A 25,175-nucleotide genomic window follows, 5' to 3' on the forward strand; every position below is an offset into this window, starting at 1 on the left:
GTGCCGCCTCCTGCCCTGGGCTGAATGGTGATTTACCATTCACCATCCAGGTCGCTCTGTCAAGAGAAGCACAGACTCCCCAGCTCTCAATTGCGGGTGGAAGCTTGTTATCATATGCTGGACCCATTGATCTGTTTCGACAATGACTCCTGAATTATATGGCCCCTGAATGTTTGCTGCCAGAGAGATCTATACTGTGGATGCAGTGATGGGTACTTACTGGAAACTGTTGTCTGATAGATGAGTTTTGCTGCTTTGTCTCAATGAAGTATCCCTGTGCACTTGGAGGTCTCTCTCCTCCAAACTCTTTGCCTCGACTCTAGCATAACATGTTGTGCTACAAAATAGTGAAATACAATAACATCCAAAAGTCTTAATGTTTAGGGGGGTCGGTCAGTATAGCTCAGTGGTAGAGTGCAAGCTTAGCATATATGAGGTCCTGAGTTCAATCCCCAGTACCTCCATCAAAAAAAAAAAATGTTACCTAACCCTACAGTGGTAATCATATTGCAGTATATAAACATATCAAATCAATACATGGTATACCTTAAACTTACAGAATGTTGTATGTCAATTATATCTCAATTTTTTAAAAATGTCTCAATCAAGTATTTGACCTGAACAAATGGAAGAAGAACCACGGTGTTTACTAATATTTAAATAAAATAATGCATGAAAAGCAAAAACAATTTAAAAATAAATAAATAAACTAAAAAATAAAAGATTCTTAACATTTAAAGTAAAGCCATATTTGTTGTGTGAGTTCAGAGTGACAGAAGATTTTCAGAAGATGACTTGTCAATTCACTTAAAGAAAAAAAAGGTTAAAAGATGTGTACATGCATTTAGCTAGCGATTGTACTGTGAGTGATTTATCCAAAGTGAATAATGGTGGAAGAGTGCAAAGACTAAATTACAAGGGTCTTTTCTGTAGTGTCATTTATGGTCATGAAAAAATTGAAGTTCCAAAGCTGAACAGTAGGAGATGGGTTAAATGAATTATGATTTGATTATATAATGGTATTCTTTGCTGTCATTAAAAATAAGTTGTGTCAGTGTTGGTAATGACAAGGAAAGTTGTTTATGATATAATGGTAAGTTTAAAAAAACAAGCTGTGAAACAATTTGAGTTTGATAACTCACTGTAAAAATAATACATGCATACTCCACCCCCCAATACACACACACACACACACACACACACACAAATACACATGGCACAGAGCCCTGGTCCTGCCTGCCTCTCTTGCTGTATCTCCTACCATTCTCCTGGCACCCCAGACCCAAAGCCCAAGAACTCTTTCTTCTCCTTTTAGCTACACATCCTTCAGATCTCGGCTCAAGTATCATTGCCCACAAATAGGAGTCAGATCCCTATTCTGTGTCCTCAGAGTCACCATAGATGAAAAGGGCATTTTCTGCATAGCATAGTGAGGGTCATTAGTGCTACTGACAAAATGCAGGGTATCCAGGTGTCTGGAAACCAGAAAATATAATTCTATCACTAACTAGTATAGTATCAACAAACTGTTCATTATGATTCTTCTATGTTTTGAGACTTTGCCGACACCCTGTACTTCCGATTCCCCTCAGTCTAGGGACAAGATTAAATCGTGCACCCCTTGCCTCCATGGAGTTAACTGTGGCCATGTGACTTGCTTTGGCCCATGAAGTGAGAGCAGAAACGTGTATCAATTCCCTGTAAAAGACTTTAAGAAACAGTCCAATTTGCTCTTATCTCTCTTCCCTGCCATGGACTTGGAACTGTCCAGTGATCGGGACTCAGTCAGCCTTTATTGCTGTGTGAGTGTGACCTGGGCAGAGACCATCTTCCATCCCCACTGGAGTATGATGGTCATATATTGTGAGAGAAAAACAAACAATTCTTTGTTATTTGAGATAAACTGAGATATGGGGGTTCTTTGTTATTGCAGTGTAACCTGGCTTATCCTGACTAGTACATGCACTTATCACAGGTGCAGCTTTACGTTTGCTAGTGTGATTTTCAGTCTCGGCCAACGCGCATATCTCTTCTGCAATGGACACTGTACTAGAACATGGAGCCTCAGCAGTGAACGAGGTAAACTAAACAAAGTTCCCTGCTCTGCTGGAGTTTCATTCTGATGGGAGAGACAGACCATGAGAAAGCAGAGATCTGCATGAAAACAAGTCATGTGCACAGTTTGCAAGCAGAGTTCCAGACAGAGGGGGGGTCCCGCTATTCCTGCGGCTGGGGTGCAGAAAGCAGGGTGGAGAGTGGGAAACAATGGCGGAAAAGGTTGTAGGGGCAGTGGGGGCGAGGAGTAGATCACAGGGGATTTTCTAGTCCCTGGGTTAGTCCTGGGATCTTATTCTGAGTGTGACGGGAAGCTATTGGGAGGTTCTCAGCAGGGGTGAGATATGACGAAACTCTTTCAAAAAGGATCAGTCTAGTTGTTGTTTAGAGAATCCTCTAGAGAGACAGAGAACTAAGGACAGAAGCAAGGAGGTCAGTTTGAAAGCAAGAGCAGGTAGTGGTCTAGATGTGGGTGATGACCTTGGAATTAGATTTATTTGGCAGGTGGGAGAGAGAGAGATGAGATTGGTCAATGAATTGGATGTGGGGCGTTCAAAAGAGGAATCAAACATCATTGCTAGGTATTGTCCTGAGCAACTAGGCAAATGGTAGTACTATTTTTGGGGACAGGCAACATGGAGGGAGGAGAGAGCTTAAGGGAAAGGTGGTAGAAATCAATGGTTGCATGAATGAATATGGGTGTCCAGAAGATAGAAAAGAGTAAGGTGATACATACTAAAATGTTGAGAGTATTTGTGGATTGTGAATTGCCTTTATTGCCTTTGCGCTTTTCTCTACGGCTAATGTTTCTATAATGAGCACGCTGCAAGAAAAAATATATTTTAGATAAGCTGTGTTTTTCCAGTTATAACTTGGGCATTGTGGGAGTCCAGCAAAGTTCTCTGAGAGCCCTCCCGAATCCTATAACCTTTTAAAATTTGTACTTTTCTTTCTCCTTCAACAGTCCCCACTCTCTCTGAAATACCCCCAGGTGAGTGATCAGTATGGCCTGAAAGGGAGGAATTGAAGGGAGAAAGTATTATTTAGCAAAATAATATTTTTTCAGGGTAAAAATGAATTTTTAATTACAGAACTGCATAAGCATAGCACATGCTTGAGCCCATCAGTTAGGTACAAAGTTATTTCAGCCTAGTCTAGTGGTTTCTGCACTGCTGGAGGCGGCATCTTCAGGAGGGCAGCCCCTGAAGTTACTCAGCCCTGGGTTCAAATCCAAGTTCTGACATTTGTCTCTATTACCATGATTATTTGACAGTCCGTGCCTCTGTTTTCACACTGATAAATGGGGAGGCAAATACCAGCTTCCTGGGCTTGCTGGCCCCTAAGCTTGAGCTGAATTTGGGGCTGAACAGCTGAGCTCCATCTGGCCACACTGTCCACCTGTAAGTCCCTGTAATCACTTTGTGGGCAAACTAGACACAAGTTAAGATGTGACATTTCAACAAGATATTTTGAACTCACTGAATATAAGGGGGCTGTCGATTCAACAAACTTTTACCCAATGTTCTATGGCAGAGTAGTTCCTCTTGGTGGTCTAGACAGCCCAGGCATTTGCACTATATATAGATTTTAGCTAGTTCGTAAGAAGCATATGATGGGAACTTCTTAAAATTAATGTTATTTACCTGCTAGGATGTAAATGCTAAAAGGATGTGGTCTACATTATGGACAAGGCCTCTGTAAAACGTGATATTAGAAAATGGAAATTTTACGAGTTCTGGGAACAGAAACAGGTGATGTGAGTGAAATAGGGGAAAATTCTCATTTTTTGCTGCAATGCTAGAACTGAACCCAAAGTACTTTATTTTTTAAAAAAATCATGAATAATAGAAGTACAAGATTCCTGGGTTAATTGTGCTTGCTTCGGCTCCCTCAAGTTGCCTGTTCCAGAAAGATAATAAAAATAACCCTTAAGACAATGGTCCTTTCCACTGGTGTTCATGGAGTTAGAATCACAGAACTCCTAGCTACTGGGGCAGTCGGGGCTGTCAACTCAACTCCTGGCCTAGGGCTTGAATTACTCTTTGTTGGGTGGTTATATCATCTGGCGTGGAGACTCCCAGTAGAGTGCAGTGGGCAAGACCTCGACAGATTTTGCTTTCAGATGGTCCTCCCTAGCTCTGTGAACTTGGAAGACCTCTGAAGACTTTGTTCAACTCATCTCTAAAATGAGAATACCTCATGGGATGGCTGGAAGGATTAAATGAAGTCGTCTCAGTAAATCTGTGGTCAAGCACCTGACAGGGCATCAATAGCTCTTTATCCGCATCACCACTGTCGTCACCAGCACCACGTGGGGGAGTAACCGTGAGAGGTGTCATGCTGTGGGGACTCCAACTCCCACTGCTGAGAGAGGGATAAGGCCCTCGGGTGACATTTGATGATAAACCACCCCCTTGAACTGGCGACCAGTCTCCACGAGCCTGGTCCTTGTGAGAGCTCTGTCCCCTCATTTTAGGGGAATTCTTAATGATACTCTTCCCGTGCTATGAACGTTACTTGACATCAAAAGGACCCTACCTTGTGCAAGTGCTTTCTGTAGTGTGAAGAACAGAAAACCAAAATTAAATCTATAAAAAAGGGAAACAAGCTGATCAGTCCTCCCCACGGCCCTCTCCTCCCCATTAAAGTCTAATTCTTTCAGAATAATATTAACCCACAATATAATCATAAGTATCTGGTGATAAATACTTTCTCATATTTCATTTGATTCTCACTAGCAAACTTGGGAGGAAGACAGAGCAGAGAGTACATTATCATTCTTGTCCTATAGATTCAGGAAACTGAGAAAGAGAAAGCAACTAACTTGCCTAGGATACACAGTTACTGATAGAAGTAAAAGCAGAGTCTCTGCGTCTAGGCTTCTAGCCCAGTGTCTTTTCATTGCACCGGAGAACGTGAATACGTTCCACCTCTCTCTCACTCTTCACTTGTACCAGACATCACTAATCAACCAACAGATTCTCTCCCACCACCTGAACTGTCACTCAAACTCATTCTTATCACAATGCTCCAGACAGCCGTCACCAGTTGAGTATAAGTGACACAGGAATACAATAAATCTATTGGCTGTTCCTGGGCAAGACTCTCTAGCCTTTATCACTGATCTCATCAGCTCATTTACTTGGCATATCAAAGCTGAAGGGACGATCTTTCCTTAGAAATCTTGTGCCAAGTCCTGTTTCCAGTGGGTATGTGGTCAACATTGATTGTGTGCTCCTCCAGGCCAGAATCCTGGGCATTTTCATATCCCATAACCTGGAATGGAACCTGACACAGATAGACACTGAAACATGTTTTGATGGATGGATGGATGGATAGATGGATGGACAGATGGATTTAGCAATTGACTAGGCCCATGGACACCGGTCTGGGGTGGGAAAGAGTTTTATAGACTTTCACTTCGGATGATGGCTTGACGCCTCTAGGTCTCCTAGGATTGGGCTGTCAATCTAGAAAGCATTGTCCATCTTCCAAACGGTATTTATCTCCATTTATCAGAGGATATTATTAGACCTTGTGCTGCTGAGGTAGCAAATTAGGTAGGGCTTTTAGTTCTGGGTCTGTGATAAGGTTTTGGGGAAATGTGTTCTGCTAGGGGCAGGCAGGTTCATGGTCTCTCTATTACTCTGGGCTGACGACAGCTGCTAGCACTCTGCTGAAGGATCAATAACTGGCCGCCAGTCCAGTTACTCCTCACTGGCTATTTTAAGGACTGCCCCCCAGAGACCCGCCATGGCTGCATGAGAAAATATTCTGCAACAAGGAAGCCCACTGTTGCTCCTCTGGACCAGTTTTGACCTCAGTCACAGAGCCCAGGGATGCATGCAAGTCCAGGAGTCCCTTCTGAGGGGTACCACTCAAAGCCATTTATGCTGGGGCAGAGGATCAGCAATTCCAATGCACTTAGCCATCCATCAGGGCACTGTCCCCCTGGTGCCTAGACTTCGAATTGTTGGTGAGAATTTGAGTTTCTAGTTATTTCTGCCTTCCCTGGATTGCTTTTCATTTTAGTTGCTTCTTTCCCAAATAAAGAGAATTTACAAACAGTCCAGCCAGTCACCAAAGAGTCCTCATTTACAAGAAGAGTTGCTTTTTAGATTTTTAGAAAAGAGCATTTCTTTCTATTACTTACTTCGTATTTTATACACAGAATCTCGGAGAAGAACTTACAGGACTGGGGAAAGTTTTTGACCTAATAAACATTTTTATGGGCTTGGACTTTACTTACCCTGCAATATGTGATAGAATTGGTACCACCTACATATTTCCATTTCCTTTTTTAAAAATATATATATTTTCATTGAAGTACAGTCAGTTTACAATGTTGTGTCAATTTCTGGTGTACAGCACAGTGCTTCAGTCATACATGAACATACATATATTCATTTTCATATTCTTTTTCACCGTAAGTTACTACAAGATATTGAATATAGTTCCCTGTGCTATACAGTATGAATTTATTGCTTATTGGATTTTGTGAGAATCCTCCTATATTTCGAAGTGAGAGACACTGCCAGAGTTCAGTAGGTGTTCTGTGCGATTCAGTGGGCTCGTAGATGTAATTCTTGGTGTATTTGTGGGAGAGGGCGAGCTGGGGGTCACTCTACTCTGCCATCTTGGCTCTCTTCTTGTATTTCCGTTCCCTGTACTCTCTTGGAGAACAGATGTTACAATTTCTTTTGCGGTAATGATGACTAACAAAAAATACTTAGTATAGAATTCAGTTCTCTTTATTTTTTTAATGAAATAGTTCAAAAATATGAAAAGGTATAGAGAATAAAATTGACCTGTGTATCTATCCCCAGCCTAGAAATAAAACGTTACAAATACAATTCAACGCAGCCTCCCCAGTGAGAGTCCTACCCCAACTTCACCCCTACCTCCAAGGGAGCCGCCATATGGATGCTGGTGTCTTTCATTCCCATACATGCCTTTACACTATATGTTGGTATAAATAGACACTAAGAATATTTTGCATGCTTTAAAATATTATATAAATGGCATCAAGCCAAATGTTTCTTTCTAGGGATGAATTTACTGAACTCATCAGCATATATGTGAGACTTTCCCCCCCCCCAGTGGTACATACAGTTAAAGGTAATTTTAGACATCAGGCAATGGATTTTTCCAGGACTTATTTAAGAGTCAAAGTGGGGAAGATTCTTTAATCCCTAGACCAGGTTAGCTTTCCCTGTTATGGGCTCACATCACACCCTGCTCTTCTCCATGATGCTTAATTACAATGTTTTAAATTATTTTTGTTTAATGATTAAATATAAATCATTATGGATTGATGTCACATCTGTCTCTGCTGCCAGAAGGTAAGTTCCCTGAGGTCAGGGACTGCATACCTCTCGCTCACTGTCTTGTCCGTCACACTTAGTTAGTGCCTGGCACAGAGCAGGCAGCTGAGTGCAGGGGGCTTTACTGCCTCCACTACAAACCTCGGCTCCATATGGCATCTTTAGTGATCTGGTTCCCACTTCAATTTCTGGGCCTGATTCCTGCCCTCCTGTGACCTGGCCCCCATTTGTCCGGCTAAAACGTTTGGAGTTCCTGAACTCTCTGGGGCCTCTTGCTTTTGCAGACGCTTTCCCCTCAGACTGGAACAGCTACCCACCTTTGTCTGCCTGTCAAACTCCCTCTCATCCTTCAAGGCTCATCTGAAATGGCACCTCCTCTGGGAAGCCCTCAGCGACAATTTCAGGCAGAAGGCAGTGCTCCTCCTCTGTGCTCCCCCAGCACCATCAAGTTCCTCCAGTACTTTATTCATTCATTTATGCAAAGATACTGACTGCGCTCCCACTGTGAGCCAGCCCTCTCTCTGTGTTCGAGAGATACGGAGATGAAGAAGGTAGGGCCCCTGCTGTTTGTAAGAAAGTCAGCAAGCTCTATGAAGGCCTTCAATGGGCTGATGGGACAGAGTCCTTGGCAGCCTTGTTTAGGGAGGGGAAAGGAGGAAGGCCTGTCTGAGGACCTGGCATTTGAGCTGAGACCTAAACTGATGCCCACAAGTCAGCCCTGTGAAAGGCTGTGGCTGTGTTTTCTAGAACGCATGTCCTCATGCCCACTCCCCCACTCTGAGAACAGGAACTGCTTATAATTTATCTGCCGCTCCAGCGCCAACAAATAACCATTAAAGTATCATGCATGAATGAATGAATGAAAGGGCCAAATTAGGTTGGCTCGGAATGAACCTCAGTTATCAAAATTGCAAAAGCTTCACCTCACATGAGGTGTTCACATCAAGCCAAAATATGGCTCTTGGCAGGTGCTGATAGCTGTGGTAAGACATGAATTCCACTGAAGCCTGCGATCAGGTGGCGCCCAAGTGCAGAGAGAACGGGGTTTGCCTAGCTGTGGAGTTTGGATGCTTGAGTAGAGCTACCCCGAACAGACACTTTGCACCAGGCCTGGGGGAGCCTGCTCCACTGTCACTAGCTTGTCGTTAACACTTCCACAGCACTAAAGACAATTACCCTGACGGAGTGGTTGGCACGTGCCAGGCCTAGTCTCACTTAAGCCTCGTTTTGCTTCCATTACCGTCTCTGAGAAAATGGAGACTCATCGAGGCCTCACAGCTCGTAAAGGTGAAGCCTGGGATCCCATCACAGTCTGTCTCACTGGGAAGCCTGCAGCCCGGGGGCCACTTCAAGGGCATGTAACCTGCACAGGTGTACAAGGCCCCGTGCTGGGAGGGCCCCGCCCAGGCCTGGATTAATGCTCTGCTATAGCCATCTTGAAATTCTTAATAATTTTGGAGCAAGGCAGTGCATACTTTTATTTTGCACTGGGTCCTGCGAATTATGGAACTGGTCCTGCTTCTACCACAGGGGGTCCCCTAACAGTACGTTTCGGGTGGGGAGCATCCTAACTCTTGTTTTTAATTGAACTATATTGATTTATAATATTGTGTTGGTCTCTGATGTACAACATAGAATTCAGTCATACATGTATTTATTCTTTTCCATTATAAGTTATTGCAAGCTAATGAATGTAGTTCCCTGTGCTCTACAGTAGGACCTTGTTGTATATAAGTAGTTTGTATCTGCTAATCCCAAACTCCTAATTTATCCCACTCCCCCCTCTCCCTTTTGGTAACCATAAGTTTGTTTTCTATGTCTGTGAGTCTGCTTCTGTTTTGTAAACAAGTTTATTTTTGTCATCTTTTTTAGATTCCACATGTAAGTGGTATCATATGATATTTGCCTTTCTCTGTCTGACTTACTTCATTTAGTATGAAATCTTTTCTTTTCATTTTAAGGAGCTTTACTGAAGTATGATTGATAGACCATAAATTACATACAATTTAATGTCTACAATCTGATGAGTTTGGAAGTAAAATAACCCTTTGATAATACTGCATCAACCCCTGTGTGAGCAGAAGCCCAAATCACAAACTCCTTTCCTCATGATCTGTATGTTCAAATCAGGAAATATGTAGATCTTTTTATTCTGATTATAAAAGTAATACAGACAAGCACTGAAAGTAGGAGTCAAGGGGACCATATTTTTATCTATGGTGGAACATGTTCTTATAAGGAGAAAGTTATGTTGGGTATATAAAGCTCTGTGTCCTCTCTATAAAGTTATGTATCCTGTTTATAAATTTCTGTCTTCTTACAAGGATTTTTAGACTCGGTCTCAGATGGATTCCTGAATAGAAAATCCAAGAATTTGTAGCACCCAGGGGATTTCTTTTGTTATACTTGTAGTCTACTTTTGCTAAATTATATACTTGGTAGGCATCTTTGACTTTTCACAAAATACGAATATGTGTTGTGCAATATTCTTATTCCTCCCACGAAATATGGCTCTCGTTTGGAAAAGGTGATTTCACTAAAGTCTCAAACATTCCTTCTGACGTCTCTAAATCCAGCCCATCTGCCCTCGACCCCCTTCCCTTTGCCGAAGCGGAAACTGGCCCCCGTGGGCTCTACCACTTGATCTCTCGTGCTGGTGATCCCTGGACCCTCTCTTGCCATGAAAAGACTCATATTGTCGGAGGTTGCAGTGTTGTGGGCTCGTCAGGTAACCTCTGTTACTTAGCAACTTTCTCCTGCTTTGTTAAATTGGGTGGTTCAATCTCCTTAATGAATAAGAGCATCAAGCCAGGTAATTGATGCCTGGACGTTTAGCTCATGAATAATTGACTGTCTGGGTAATCCTAGATACATTTCCTCGATCAGATTGTACAATGGAACAGTCATGTCATAGCCAGTGTTGAATCTTTTTGTTTTTTTGTCCTAATCGGTTTTATGATGTCAGAAATCTGCTTTCTTGACCCAAAGGCTCCGGTGAACAAAGGAAGCAGTGGCCCTCCCAAGGCTGGGACAGGCTTCCTCTTCCCTGTGCTAGAGCTCAGCATTTCCTCTCGAGTTTGCACTTAGAAAAGTTTCAGCTCCTCTTGTCTATCTTTTTGGGTATCTTTTCCCACATACATCGGGAAGGCGATGTGGTCTAAAGGGGAGGAGGGAACTGGGAATTGGATTTCCCGGGCAATGCCAATCACTTACTCTGCATCTCTAGGCCAGGCTTAGCTTGTCTGACTTATTTATTCATGTATGTGTTCATTCAGCACACATTTGGAGCATTTCCTGTGTGCCAGGCGCTGGAGAGTCTGTGAAAAACAAGGTTGACCTTGTCTGCCTTCATGGAGTTTATATTCTTGGGAAAGCACTTGAGTGGTAAACAAGCAAACAAATAAAAGAAAACTCATTTTCAGATAGTGGGAGAGCAAGGCTGAAAAACAAAAAAGGAATTATGGAATAGACAGAGACCAATGGGCAGATGGGGTGGATGGAAATCATTTTGATTGGTGGTCAGGGAAGGTCAGGGAAGTCCCCTCTGAGGAGGTGACATCTGAGCTAAGAACTGAACAACAAGGAGGAGCTAGTCAAGTAAAGACATGGGGGAAGAGACTTCTAGACAGAGGAACATGAAGCTAAAGAGATGGGAATGGGTTTCACATGATGACACAAAGAGAGCCACGGGGCTAGAGCAGAATGATGGGGAGCACAGTGTGAGGTCAGGGTGATGCCCACACTGGCCCTGCCCCTTTCATATGTTTCTAGCTCGCAAAAAGCCATGTGCCCTCCCCTTAGGCAAGAGGGCCTGAATGAGGGATACGGATGGAGCTAACATTTTCAAAATACATACCTCACCAATGGTACAGGCAGTGTCATTCTTCATCTACAAAAATCAGGTGCTGTCAAAACTCAGCTCATGTTAATTCATTGATTCTACACATATTTACTGAGCTTGAGGCAGTGTTTGTGACATTTGGTATATACAAGTGACTAAAGCTATCTTGACTGTGGTGATGGTTTCATGAGTGTGTACATCTATCAGAATTCATCACACTGTACATCTGAAATATGTGTAGTTTACAGCACAGGAATCATACCACAATAAAAGTGTTTTTAAAAAAAGGAAGTGACTAAAGCCACGTTCCTGCCTTCACCACTTACATTCTCTTTGAAAATAGGCAATAAATTAATTAAAAATTAAAATACAAATCTCTTATATAAACTATGTAAGATCATGAGTTCTATGTAGACAAAGCAGAGAGGGGCATAGGGAGTGGGGGAGGGGTGAGATGGTTGAAATTTTAAGCGGAGTGCTCAGGGAAGGCTTCACTGAGACGATGACAGGTGAGCTGGCACCTGAAGGACATGTGAAAGTGAGCCGTGCGACTGTCCAGGGAGGAGTGCCCCAGGCAGAGGGAGCAGCAGAGGTTTTCCCTTTTCTCTGGAAAACCTCCCTGCTACCAGCTGCCTCTAGCCAGGGTGTGTCCCCTTTTACAAGATTTTTATCAAAATACTTATCACTCTCCTGCTTCAAACTTTCTGCTGCACTTGGCATAAACCATAGGTTTCTAACCATGGCTTATAAGGTCCTATATAATCCCCTCACCTCGCCAAACTCATCTACCCTCCCTCTCCCTCATCTCATTGGCTCCAGCCGCAGTAGCCGCCTTCCTGGTCTTTGAACACACAGACTCATTCCCAGCTTACTTACTATTCCCTCTGCCTAGAAACTCTCCCCCAGAGATTGTCTGATGGCTGGCTCTTCTTCTCATTAGGGTCTTAGCAACTCAGAAAAGGCTTCCCTGGCTCCCGTAGTCCTCTGCTCGTTCCCTACCCCATTGCCACCTCCCACTCAGAGCAGTTATCAGAGGCCTGACCATCAGGAAGACTTACCACTTATTCACAAAGGATGTAGTCATTTCCTATAGCCCTGAGTCTGGCCATTATATGTAATCAGCTCTTTGGAGAGTAAGTAGGTTATAAATGTGAGATGAAATGTAACAAGGTACCCACCTACAATTTCGTGAGGCTTACAGCCCTTTAGAATCTGACGTTCACTTCCAGATCCTTCCATTTACCACCAGACCTGATTTTGAATTTTAAAAGACTCTGTTGCGAGTGCATGCAGAAGTCTCTACACTGCTCAGGAAGTAGGACTCAAGAGCAGAAGAAATGGATGAACTGACATTTTCACAGAAAAAAAAAATGTCTGGAAAAAGCAGTCAGGAAGAGCGTCTAGGCGCTCTGTATTTCTAATCTACTAGAACTTAGATGCTGACCCCACTGATAAGGTGAGACCTTCATTGTCCTATTTGTTATACTAAAAAAAAATTGTTTGAAAAATAGAATAACTTATGGATAAATATGCATGGGAAGAAATGGAATGGTGTAGTGTTTATTTACTGCATTTTGTTTTACTTGCAAAGTGATAAATTTTAGTAAAGAGAAAACAGCTATCTGTAAAACCCTTCTGGACTAATGTATTAACATATGTCAACGGCAAGGTCAAACTATGTCAAAAGCTGAAATAATCTCTTACTCCAGTGCCCCCCAATGGGTTAGACCAGACAGAAGACGAGGGTCTTGGAAGATGAGGTCTCCGCCACTGCCACCAGCACCACCACCATCACTCCCCGTCTAAGTCATGTAAATTCCACTGGGTGAAAATGCCACAGTGCCCCAGGGTGGCGGCTCTTTCAGTGGTGCTGTGTTTAGGGCCACAGGACAAGCCAAAAAAAAAAAAAAAAAGAAAAGAAAAGAAAAGAAAAAGAAAAAGAAAAAAAAAACATAGATGCACATTTATCCTCCAGCTCAAATTGAATGGTGGAGTAACTAGGTGACTGTATAAGTTTGTTTTAAACCCACTTGGGGGTGGTGCATTATCAGACCATGAGAAATTAAAGAGCTTTCAAAAGTGAGCTGGACGGTTTCTCCTCAGTAAAGAATGCCTGCCCTTGATCCCCCAAGGAAAAGAAAGGAGTGTGTATAGATGGGGAAGGGTCTACATGCCCTACCTCCAGGCAGAAAGCTGCTCATCATGGCTCTATTGGAAGGAACCCAAGTGAAAGAAGAGGGCCAAGGTGGTTACTCCTTGTCCCCCAGCCTCTCCACCCTCAGCTCACCAGGTAAGCACATCCTCTCCCCACTTCCGAAGATTCAGCCCTGAATGAGTCATCACTGTTGTTTCCAGTTTGGTAGGTTTCTTCCTTTCCCAATTCAGAAGACCCATCAATTATTTAGCGCTCCGTGATGATCTCAGGCTGTGACACCTCTGGAGGTTTGTATGGCGTTTCTGAAGGGAAACCATCTGGCCTCCCTTAACTTGTTCATCCTTGGGCTTCTCTCCCGGCTGGTAAGGTGTGGCGGCCACAGAGCGAGCCAAAACCATCAATATTTCACAGCCTTAATTAAAGTAAACCGAGAGAGGTGGCCTCTCACAACTGGCTTCCTTTTCCAAAACAAGTACCTGGCATCTTGAGTGAGGGGCACATGGAGAGCAATGGGGGTCCATCTAAAGTTGGAGTGGAGGAGTGAGGGAGCCTAGGGTTTAATTCACCAGGACCTCTCAGAGTTATAGACCCACCAGAGTGGAGCTGGCACTGGCTGCAGGGCAGAAAAGAGAGAAGGGGGCTGCCTTTGAGCTGTTTTTGGACAACTGTTGAAGGGACCAGAAGTTGGACAGCTGGGAACTGCAGCCTGACTTGGGGCTGCACCCACTAGTTCAGTGTGAATCAGCTCCAGGGGGCCCAGCAGAGGCTTCACGGGGCGGTGCAGGGTTGGAGGGTGGTGGCTTTGGTGCAGGTGTCTTTGCCCCTGCCGCCCCTTCCCGCGCTGTCCCCGAGTACCAAGGCCCGCGCCGCCATCCAGCCCTGCGGGCAGGAGAGCCAGGAGCCCTGCGATTTATACGTCTATTAATTACCTCCAGCATGGAAGAACTGCCTATAAATACAGTGGCACTTTAGATAAAACTTTCATGCAGCTATTTAGATCCTTTAAAATATAAATGATTTCCTCTAAATTTTTTATCATAAATCAGGGCATGGAGCTAGGCGACAAGACGCCGATTTCCCCCCTGATGGGAGCAAAGCCTTCACTTGCTTTCCTTTTTTCTGTTTCTTTTCTTCCTTTCTTTTTCTCCTTCTTCTTTTTTTAAATTTACAGTGGCTGGTTAATGGTTCTGCTCTTTGCTGCATCCAGGGCTTAAGTGGAAGCGAACAAGCGGCAGGAAGTTTCACCCCCTTTTCCTGGAGGCTGCCTCATGTGTGCGGGAAAGTTGGTCTCTGGGCAGCAGAGCTGAATTCAAATCCTATTCTTGCCACTGATTCCTGTGTGACCTCAAGAAACACACTTAGCTTCTCTGACTGAGCCTCAGGGCTCCCCTCTGTGAAATAGAGGTGATAAGAGTACTGACTTCAGAGACAGGGTGGCTGGGAGGATTAACATAATGCGCAGAGCCAGGCAGGGGGATGGGAGAGCTCAAGAAACAGTGAGCTGTGTGCTGAGAGGCAAGTGACTTCACCTCTCTGAACCTGTTTCCTTAGCTATAAAGAAAAGGAGGAGGGATAACGCTCACTTCCAGGGAGTATGGTGAAAACTGAGTTAAACAGAGGCAAACTCTAAGCTTCTTGAAGCAGGGACATGTGGCCCTTGCTTATCACTGGATCTCCAGACCTAGCATGTGCCCAGCATAAAGGAGGTGCTCAGCAAGCATTTGATGGATACACGAAGCAACAGAGGCCCTTGCTTTGTTTGCAGAGCACATGGCAAAACCACCAGAACGTGGTTTCCATTTATGACGATGGATTTGGTCTCTGCTCTTTTCCCAGGATCTACACTTAGAATCTTGACATATCCACACTGAAAGGGCCTGTGGAGCCTGTCTCCCTGGCCCTCTTGTGATGGAAACTGAGGCCCAGAGCCCACAAGTGACTTGTCCAGCGTCCAGAGCAGGTTATTTACATATCCATGTTTGAAGCCACACCTCCCATGCTCCGTCCACCACCACCCCTTGCTGCCTCCTCACATTGGCCATGGAACAGATGACAACCCACGAGGCCACAGAGGGACTGACTTTATGACTGAACTCTGAGACACATCTGAACTGGAGAAGAGGAAGGCAAAACCAGCCCTCAGGTGCCAGGAATAGTACCATGTGTTTATTGGTTCTTGAGGACAAGCTGGCCATGCTGCTGACAGCAATACATCTTCTAATGTCCAGAGCTCAGAGGTGAAGAACCTACACTGGGCGTGGAGAGGGGAGTATGAATAAGCCAAGCACTGATGGCAGGAAGTTATTAGAAAGAGTCTTCTGGACAGTGGCACCTTGAATTCAAACCATTGACCCAAATTCTCCACAGAGCCATGGACTAAATCCAGATAACTTGGGCTATCTCTTCACTCTGGACCATGGAACACAATTCCTGCACAACCACCAGAAGTAGACCTCACATCCTGGTCCTGCTTAAATGCTCCGGTGGTCACCCCGCCCTCCTTGGAGCAAAATTTAACCCCTTTGCAAAATCCAGCACCTTCCTTTTGACCACCATTTTTCATATTCACACCTTTTCCACCACACACCCTACTCTAGCCTTCCTGCTCTTCCCTGACCTCCCTGATCTTGCTCCCACCTCAGGACCTTTGCACTTGCCACCCCCCTTTATCTTCAATTTTCTCCTTCAAGCCTTGGCTCAAAGGTCGCTCCTCCCATTTCTGTCCCTGCATTCTCGGTTCCATCACTCTGGTTTATTTTCTCTGTAGCAGCTATCATTACTGGAGGCTGTCTTTTCATTGCTCCCCTTCTGCTGAAGCATCAGGTGAGGGGGAGGGGTGGTAAGTGGGAGTGAGGGGCTGACGTCTGTGTTTACAGTTGGATTCCTATCTCCTGATGTAGTGGCTACCACAGAGTAGGCACTTAGTAAATGTTTTCAATGAAGGAATGCATGCTGGAGAAGAGCTTTTGGGAATCTCTTGGCTTGGCCCTCTCATTTTTCATTCAAGGAAACTGAGGCCGTGAGGAGGCAGGGACGTGCGTGGAGCCCAAACGCCTGAGGGCCAGCGCTTGGTCCGCGGGGCGAGGGACCCCAGGGAAATGGGAGTGCTCCTGGCGCATGCCGGTCCCTCACGGATGCTCGGCCTCAGGCTCCGGAGTCCCTCTGGGCATCTCGGATCGTCGGAGCCCGCGCAGACAATGCGAGGCGAGCGGCCGACAGGCGAGTCCGCAGCAGCTGCGCAGGCGGCGGGTACATGTGAGAAGTTTGTGAAAGGAGACGAGAGAAAGGGAGAGAGAGGAAGGCGAGGCAGGCGGCTTCGAACACCTGGCCACGCAGCCCCGCCAGCTGCCTCCCCGCGATGGCATCTTGAGTTCGGGCGGTCTATCGGGGCCATCTCCCATTCCACCCCTCGCCTCTCTCCCCTGCTCTGGGAGGTGGAGCTTGGCCAGGGATGGAGGTGGGAGGGGTCGCTGCTGGCTTCCCCTGTGGCCTCAGCCGGAAGCAGGCTTGGAGCGGGGCCAGACTCCAAGCCTCTGGAAGCAAGGCCTTCTGAGAAAGAAGTGAAAGCCGGCTCACCCCACTCCATCAGCCCCTGGGCCTGGGTGATGGGGAAGCCGGTGCCAGCCTAGAATGTTCATTAACTTTATCATGGCCTTGCGAGTCAGACACCTGCGTTCCAATCGTCACTCTACTACACTTAACTGCGTGGCCTTGGGCAACTCAGTCTGTGCCTCAGTTTTCTCATCTATCAAATGGAGCTAATAATATCAACTTCACAGTCTTGATGTGGGGATTCAGTGTACAATACTTCTAAAGCACATAGCCCAGAGCCTGCCTGGCACACAGGAACCACGCCACCAATGGCTCCTCTTGGTGTCACCATCATCACAGGCCAGAGTCCTGGGGAGGATATTATTCATGCACTCATTCATTCTACATAAATTACTATGTTAAGCTCCTACATGTTGCCTATACCTGTAGACACAGGTACTGGAGACACAGGGACAGGTAAGACTTATCGTCAAAGAAATCCCAGGGTCCTTCAAGAATCAGAGACCATAAAACATCATTTTCTTACCAAGACATGATAGAGAAAGATGGAAAAGACTCAAAGGAGGAAAAGTCTCTCTTTGTGTCTTGGTGAAACTTACACAATTAGGTCAGGATTTTAAAATCATCACTACCACCACCACCATCAGCATCCACAGACAACAAGTACTCAGAGCAAGCTTTTCAATTTGAGGGTCCCAGATCACCTGAATGCAAATCAAGTCTGTCTATTAAAAACGACCTTCATCCTTGTGGCCAAATCTCTGTATGTGGTCCTAGGATGCTGTATTTTAAGAGGTTGCAGATGATTCCTACTCATAGTAAAGCTGGAAACCGCTGGCCCACAGCGAAAAGGCCTCTGCCTCCCCACCCCAGCATTTGTTTAGGGCTAGCTCTTCTGGAAAACATCGTGCTTGGTGTCCTGACTTAAGGTTGTATGTAGTGGTTCTATGTCCCCACTAGACTCTCAGCTCCTGAAGCAATGTGCTCTCTCCTTGCAGAACCCATCACAAGGCCCAGCTGTCAGTAGGTATCCTGAAATGAATGTACAATGAAGAAAATAGCCTCTTTCGTGTCACTGGCATGAGTGCCCACGTGTCCTTCCTTGGACCCTCAGACATATTTTGTTTGGCTCATACGTGATGTGTGTGTGTGTGTGTGTGTGTGTGTGTGTGTGTTAGCTGTAACTTAATATCTTGGGGATGAGGGAGGGGACATGAGCTCTCTAGTTTACAATAGTCACAACAGTACTCTCTTTTATACACCCAGCTCATTAATTTTACCAGACTTGCCCCTGACAGAATTTAAGTTTGTGAATCCTGGAAAGCGTAGAGGATGCTGTCAACTGTGTTCTGGGGCTCCCCTTCCACTTGCTTTCCGAGTGGTCTTTGCCTTCATTCTTTTCCAGTCTGTCCTCTCCAGGGCTTTCTCAGAAAGACTGGTTCCTAAGGATGGGTGTCATCTTACTGCTGGATTCCCAGAGCTGCTAGTAAATCCTCTTGAAGGAAAGGGTGGGAGAACCCCAGGGAACACAGGTTGCCTGATGCAAGCATGGTTTTTGATTTGTGATCCTAATGCCTCAGGACGCTGGAGTGGGGGCTGGTGAGCTAAAGGTCGCACTAGAGGCCTAAGGGGCTACTTGGTTTGGCTCTGTCTCTGACCCCTGTCTGACCTCACCCCTGCCTAGTATCTCCCAGGCTCTTGAGGGGACAAAGCAGGGAAGAATGGATGTGGGTGGATCTTCCCCTCCATTTCTGGAGGTTCAGCTTCACAGACAACAAGGGTGTTATGGAGTGAGTGTGGGTCTCAGGGCACCGGGAAGGCAGGCAAGTTACAGATTCTTCTCCTTGGAGGACCCAGGCTCCCTAGCTTTCCCCACCCTTTCCCCTTTGGCTTCTAGCACTGGGCGGGAAACAAGAATGAGTGCTCCTAAATACTGGTGAGTGATAAAATAATGCTGCATTTAGCTTCTGGGGAGTTGAGGGCTCCTGGGGAGAAGTGCCTGACTTGCGCAAAATGTGCTTCATTTACATGAACCAGAATGCTAGTCTTTTGCTAGACCTGGAAGCATTTAGCAATTGTCTAGTCCAACACTCTCTTTTGGGTAAATTGAGGCCCAGCCAAGGTCACATAGACCCAGTGTTTCCATACTGTCCCGAACTCAGCCCTCCTGAGGCTCACGGTTCTGATGCGAACTCCATGTTTCAAGAATCACACCAGCCTTGCTCGGTGTCTTTGTGTATGGATCTGCTCCCCCTCACTGCCGTGTAAGTTTACAGCCAATCTCCTGCAGTAGATTTTTAGACTGGTGATTCTGTGAGGGCAGGGATGCAGTCTGATTCACATCTGCATGGTGATTCACATCACCATGGAGTCTGGCGCAAAGCAGGTGTTCACGAATGAAGGAGAGCAAAGAACAAGTTTGCACCTGCAGACAAACCACTGCTCTCCAGGGGGAGGACCCAGGCCACTCCTGCTTCCAACAGCTTTCTCTTTAAGTCAAGGGAGGAAGAAGAGAGGAAGACACATTTATTCCATGATTTCAAGGTGCCAGGCACTGTGCCAAACGCTTCTCAGTGCATTCCTCACAACAATCAGTGGAGGAGAAACTGTGATGTCTGTTTAACAGATGAGGAAACTGCAGGACACAGACGCTGAGGTGGCTGCTGGCCTCTCCACCAGCAAGAGGCAGAGATGAGTTTTGAATCTGAGGGCAGGGCCTGCACCCCCAAGCGTCAGGTTGTGAGGAGGTTGACTCAATGCTTTCCGTTCTACTCCAGCTGGAAACATCTTCCCCAGAACCCGAGAAGGCAAACAGCAATGCCGTTCCCACTTTCGAGCTCAGGAGACAGCCCCAGAAAGGGTTAGTGAAAGGGCCGCCCTTGTCTTCCCGCACCTGGGTGATCCTCTCCCCGGGTTGGAGGACAGGTCCCGGGCAAGAGGGCTGGCTCTGAAGCGGAGAAGTAGGACTGGCAGGACCTGGCACTGCTTTCTCTTAGGCCGGGGGGGGGGGGGGGGGGGGGGCGGGGGGGCCTTCCTCCCCTCCTCCACCCCTTTAACATTCTGATTAATCCTGACTCACACCCCCTGGCGCGGGGGCCATCTCTCCGACTACACGGATCCCTGAAACCCGAAGGCAGCTCGGCGAGTGGTGGCGGCGTCCGGGGCGAGGTGGGCTCAGCTGGGCGCGCGGCTTCACTCCCAACCCGGAGGGCGGCGCGGCCGCGGTCCCAGGATTCCCCATGCATTATTCACGATGTTTACTAGCTCGGAGAAAGGAGAGGAGAGAAGAGGGGAGGAGAGGGGAGCAGAGGGGAGGCGGGGGCGGGGCACTACTAAACCCGGGGCACGCAGGTCCCGAAACTTCAAGAAGGAAGACAAAGTAGCCAAGTGGTTAAGAGCCTGGGAAGTCAGACGCGGTGCCTGGCACACAGTAGGCCAGCAGTAAATATTTGTGTGATGGATAATAGAACGAGTGAGTGAATGGCTCTGACCCCAACTAGTTGTGTTGTCTTGAGCTGAACCCCTGACCCTCGTTTTCTTCGTCGGTGAAACAGCATAACAGTACCTATTCCGTAGGGTGTGAGGATACCATGAGCTAACTCTTTATCTGGCCTAGCACATATTAGGAGCTCAAAAATAGTGGCTATCGTTATGGGGAATGGGGCCTGTAGGTGTCTGCGGCCCAGCAGAAGTGAACTGACTCCTAAGGCCGGTGTGCAGTCCTGAACATGTATTATTCTAAAATATATTCAGGAATCTTCCTTAGACTGGCGGGTAGGGCGGAGGGCGGGGGGCAAGTTGTCTTTCTCAAGCGAAGGCAAGAAGGACCACCGCGGGGAGGAAACCCCAGGCCTCCTGGACTGGGCAGGCAGTTACTTCCCCCATCTCCACCCCAGCCGCCAGTTGGGAGGTGGGGGTCACCTGGGGCCCATTCTGGCATTTTCTCACCCTCCCTGGAGCCCGTCTGGGCTCTTGGAGGCGCCTCTTCGCTGCGCCGCGCGGCCGGACTCTGGTGGACCGTTCGGGCGTGGGGCCAGGAGTGCCCTGGAAATGGGCAATTTGGCGGCAGCCAGGCCGACAGAGTGTGTGTGTGTGTGTGTGTGTGTGTGTGTGTGTGTGTGTGTGTGAGTGTTGGGTTGGAGTAAGGTCAGCTTCCTGGCCCAGAGCTGCCCTTCTATCTGGGCAGTACGAGCTGGGACAGGATGGAGAGATTTGGGACTTTGGGGGAAAAAAGTCCTCGAAGAAGAAAGAATCCGGAAGGTCTGCGGGCTGGAGCCGGGCGGGGCGGGGCGGACGAGGAGAGGCCAGGCCCGGCCGGGGTATAAATGATGCGGAGGGGGCGGCAGGGGCCGGTGCAGAGAGACAAGCGGAGAGCTGCTGCCTGGCCTCGCCTCCCGGGCCGCCCCAGCGAGTCTTGGGCGCGTGAACACGCCTGCGCGCGCCCGGGCCCTTCCTGGCAGGCTGCTTGTAAGATGAGTGAAGAAGCAGGTGGGGGAGAGGGGAGGCAGCTAGCGAGAAAGCGAGGGGAGCGCGGGCGCTGAGCGGCGCTCACTTGGAGAGCGGCGAGCGAGCGAGACGAGCCTGATCCATGTCCCTCGCTGCCTCCCTGCCAGGCGCGCGAAGATGATGGCCATGAACGCCAAGCAGCCTTTCGGCATGCACCCGGTGCTTCAAGAACCCAAATTCTCCAGCCTGCACTCCGGCTCCGAGGCCATGCGCCGAGTATGTCTCCCAGCCCCGCAGGTACGTAGTGGAGCATAATTACCGCTCTAAGGCACATTTTTTGACAGGCACTTGCTTCATGTTTTTTTTATGTCGCCCAGAACAATCGCCGCTGTCTGAACCCCTCTCCTTGTCTCCCCCGCGCTCTCTCCCGGCGCGCGCTCTCTCTCTCTCATTCATGTCTCTGATCCACACGTCTGTTCCAGCAGAGCCTCTGTCTCCGTATTAATTTTTATGACCTGGGCTTTGAGGAGAGGCATCTCGGTTGCTTGAAAATGTGTTTTAATCCTGAGTTGACAGTATTCCCCACTGACCGTGCTGTGCGCCTTCTCGCTTGCAGCTGCAGGGTAATATATTTGGAAGCTTTGATGAGAGCCTGCTGGCACGCGCCGAAGCTCTGGCGGCGGTGGATATCGTCTCCCACGGCAAGAACCATCCGTTCAAGCCCGACGCCACCTACCATACCATGAGCAGCGTGCCCTGCACGTCCACTTCGTCCACCGTGCCCATCTCCCACCCGGCCGCGCTCACCTCGCACCCGCACCACGCCGTGCACCAGGGCCTCGAGGGCGACCTGCTAGAGCACATCTCGCCCACGCTGAGCGTGAGCGGCTTGGGTGCCCCCGAGCACTCGGTGATGCCGGCGCAGATCCACCCGCACCACCTGGGCGCCATGGGCCATCTGCACCAGGCCATGGGCATGAGCCACCCACATGCCGTGGCTCCTCACAGCGCCATGCCTGCATGCCTCAGCGACGTGGAGTCGGACCCGCGAGAGCTTGAGGCCTTTGCCGAGCGCTTCAAGCAGCGGCGCATCAAGTTGGGGGTGACCCAGGCGGACGTGGGCGCGGCTCTAGCCAACCTCAAGATCCCCGGCGTCGGCTCGCTCAGCCAGAGCACCATCTGCAGGTTCGAGTCTCTCACTCTATCTCACAACAACATGATTGCACTCAAGCCAGTGCTCCAAGCTTGGCTGGAAGAAGCCGAGGCCGCCTACCGAGAGAAAAACAGCAAGCCGGAGCTCTTCAACGGCAGTGAACGGAAACGCAAACGCACGTCCATCGCGGCACCAGAGAAGCGCTCGCTAGAGGCCTACTTCGCTATCCAGCCGCGGCCCTCATCTGAGAAGATCGCAGCCATTGCTGAGAAACTGGACCTTAAAAAGAACGTGGTGAGGGTCTGGTTCTGCAACCAGAGACAGAAACAGAAACGAATGAAATACTCGGCTGTCCACTGACTGCTGCGGGGCACAGTATTCGGGGCCGGGAGAGCTGAGTGTACGTCCCTCCAGAGTGGGGGGAACAGTTCTGGGGGCTCCAAGACATTTCCTAGCAGGTCAGGTTCTCTCCCCTGAAGCCACAAACTTTCCCCTTTTATCCCACCTGGTTGCCTCCCGGCCTTCTCTTTCCCTTCTTTCCGTTGTATTTTTTCCACCAGAAAAGTTTGGGCGCTAAGAAAAAAATTCATAAAGGGCAGGCCTGGAGGGATTCGTGCTGTCCGTGGTGCTGAAAATTGCCCTCGCGCGCTGGACTGCGCGACCTCAGGGCGGGAGCCCAAACACACGGGATAGTCAACTGGCCTGACCGCCAGACTCTGGGGTAAAGGCGTCACTTTGCTAAGCACGATCAGATGAGGCAGTGAAGGGATGGGAAGGAAGAGATAAGTAGTAATACAAAGTCTAACTGGGGCACAAACATGCACTGGAGATTTATTTAGAGTATATAAAATACATACAAAGTGTATGTTTCCAAAGGATAGCCTTATTCTCCCCCACCTAAATTTTACCCATCTCATCCTTTGGTTTTCTGTAAGTTTTCTAAGGTAGCATGGATTAGGTTCAGGGAAAATATGCAGGGAGTTTCGGGCTCCAAACTGTTCTCCGCCGTAAGCTGGGCTCCAGAAAAGATGTGCCCAATTCAGTGACTGAAAATGCTGGGATCGCGTAGCTGTTTGCAAGCAGCAGCCGGTCCCTCCTCTGGCCCATCCGCCACGTTCTGTTGGCGTTTGAGAGGTAATGACCGCCTGAAGGAGAGCGGGGGACTGGTAGTGTTCCGGCCGGACTGAGGACTCTCTCACCCCAGCTCGCTCTTCCAACCAGACTTCAGAGCAGCTCAGAGGCGGCTGCTCGAAAGTAATTGTAACTTCTGCGAATCATATGCAAGTCCTTCCAACACGTCTCACCTCGTAGCGCTCTTATTATTATTGTTCTTAGCATCGTTATTTACTATTATTTATTTAACTCCTTTCCATCCCACTTATTTGGGTGCCTCTCGGTGGAGGTTCGCTCAGTTTTGGGTGGAAAGAAGGGCCAAATCGCTGACTTGGTTCCTTCTTACCCTAATCTCTCTGGCCCCATCACATTTTATCTTTCGTTGCTTCATGTAATTTGTGTGTTGCTGTGTGATCTTTGGTTTCGTTCTCCAAATAGATGCAAATAAAATATTGTTTCCTTCTCTCTTTACCCCTTGAATTAACTTCTAAAATAAATGCTTTATTTTTCAACCCGAACCGCAATACTTTTCTTTCTTGGAGGCTAAGGAATACTAGCCTTGTAAAGGATTTAAAAGTGAGAACCCAGAAGGGCTGGGCTGTCACTTCTGGCAGGTCAGTCTCCAGGCCATCTTCTCTCTTTGCTTGTCTTCCCCGACTGCCTCACCTTCTTACCCAGCTCTCCCTGGACCTCAGGGTTTCCAGGCACTTCCTCCACGCTTCCCCGCATTCAAATCTATCAGCGTCTGTTTGCTTAACTTGACTCACATCACAAATTTTGAAGCCTGACTGATGGAATAGCCCCCAATACCTCCACCCATTGGCTGAAAGATCCTGATGCCAGTTTCTTAACTTCTTTGAATCTCCGTTGCTTGTCTGCAGGATGAAGATGCTAATGCTTACAACAAGGGTATTGTCAGGACTACGTAAGATTGTTTATTTAAAGCAACTGGTAGTACTTGTCTCTTAGTAAGAAACATTCTTATTTTAAAAGATTCAAACGGCTAGATAGGAGGTGAGAAGAGAGATACAAAGAGAGAAGAAAGTGTTCTTTACTGGGATAGAGTCCGTTGGGGCTTCTTCAGAGTTACTTCAGAAATTCATTTGGAACTATCACCCAAGAGGTTTCTCACTCCACGGTGTATCTCGGCTTCTGTGTGTGTGTGTGTGTGTGTGTGTGTGTGTGCACTCGCGCGCCCGCGCGTGTGTTGGGGTGGGGATGGGGAGTTGCTAATAAGATACCTGCCGCAAAGATCCTAGCCTAATGCCTGTACACAGTAGGTGCTCAACAGATGCCGGTTTCTTTCTGTCTCTTTCACACAGTCTAAAAGGGGTGGAAAATCTTATTTGTGAGCCACAGAAACACCTTCACGATTTAAAAATTAATGTTCCAAGTCCAGGAGTCGTCTGTACATTTCCCCACTGCGTCTTCAAAGAACTCTGGGTCATCACCTCCGGCCTAAAATTCGGAGCAGAGTGGGTCTCCCCTTCGCGCGATGCGCCCCCCTACTGCAAAAGCAAACCTGAGGATCGCCCC

The 25,175-nt window shown here is 47.6% G+C and overlaps 1 protein-coding gene across 1 annotated transcript; it reads left to right on the forward strand.

Moving 5' to 3' along the window:
* The first annotated feature begins 21,543 nt into the window (after window positions 1–21,543).
* Window positions 21,544–24,005, forward strand: POU4F3 (POU class 4 homeobox 3). The gene is made up of 2 exons (XM_010959608.3): window positions 21,544–21,670; window positions 21,990–24,005. The coding sequence occupies exons 1-2, from the start codon at window positions 21,551–21,553 to the stop codon at window positions 22,884–22,886; spliced, it is 1,017 nt and encodes a 338-aa protein (XP_010957910.1). The 5' UTR covers window positions 21,544–21,550; the 3' UTR covers window positions 22,887–24,005.
* Window positions 24,006–25,175: the final 1,170 nt, after the last annotated feature.

The sequence above is a fragment of the Camelus bactrianus genome, chromosome 3 (genome assembly GCF_048773025.1).
Source record: "Camelus bactrianus isolate YW-2024 breed Bactrian camel chromosome 3, ASM4877302v1, whole genome shotgun sequence".
In the NCBI taxonomy this organism is placed as follows: Eukaryota; Metazoa; Chordata; class Mammalia; order Artiodactyla; family Camelidae; genus Camelus; species Camelus bactrianus.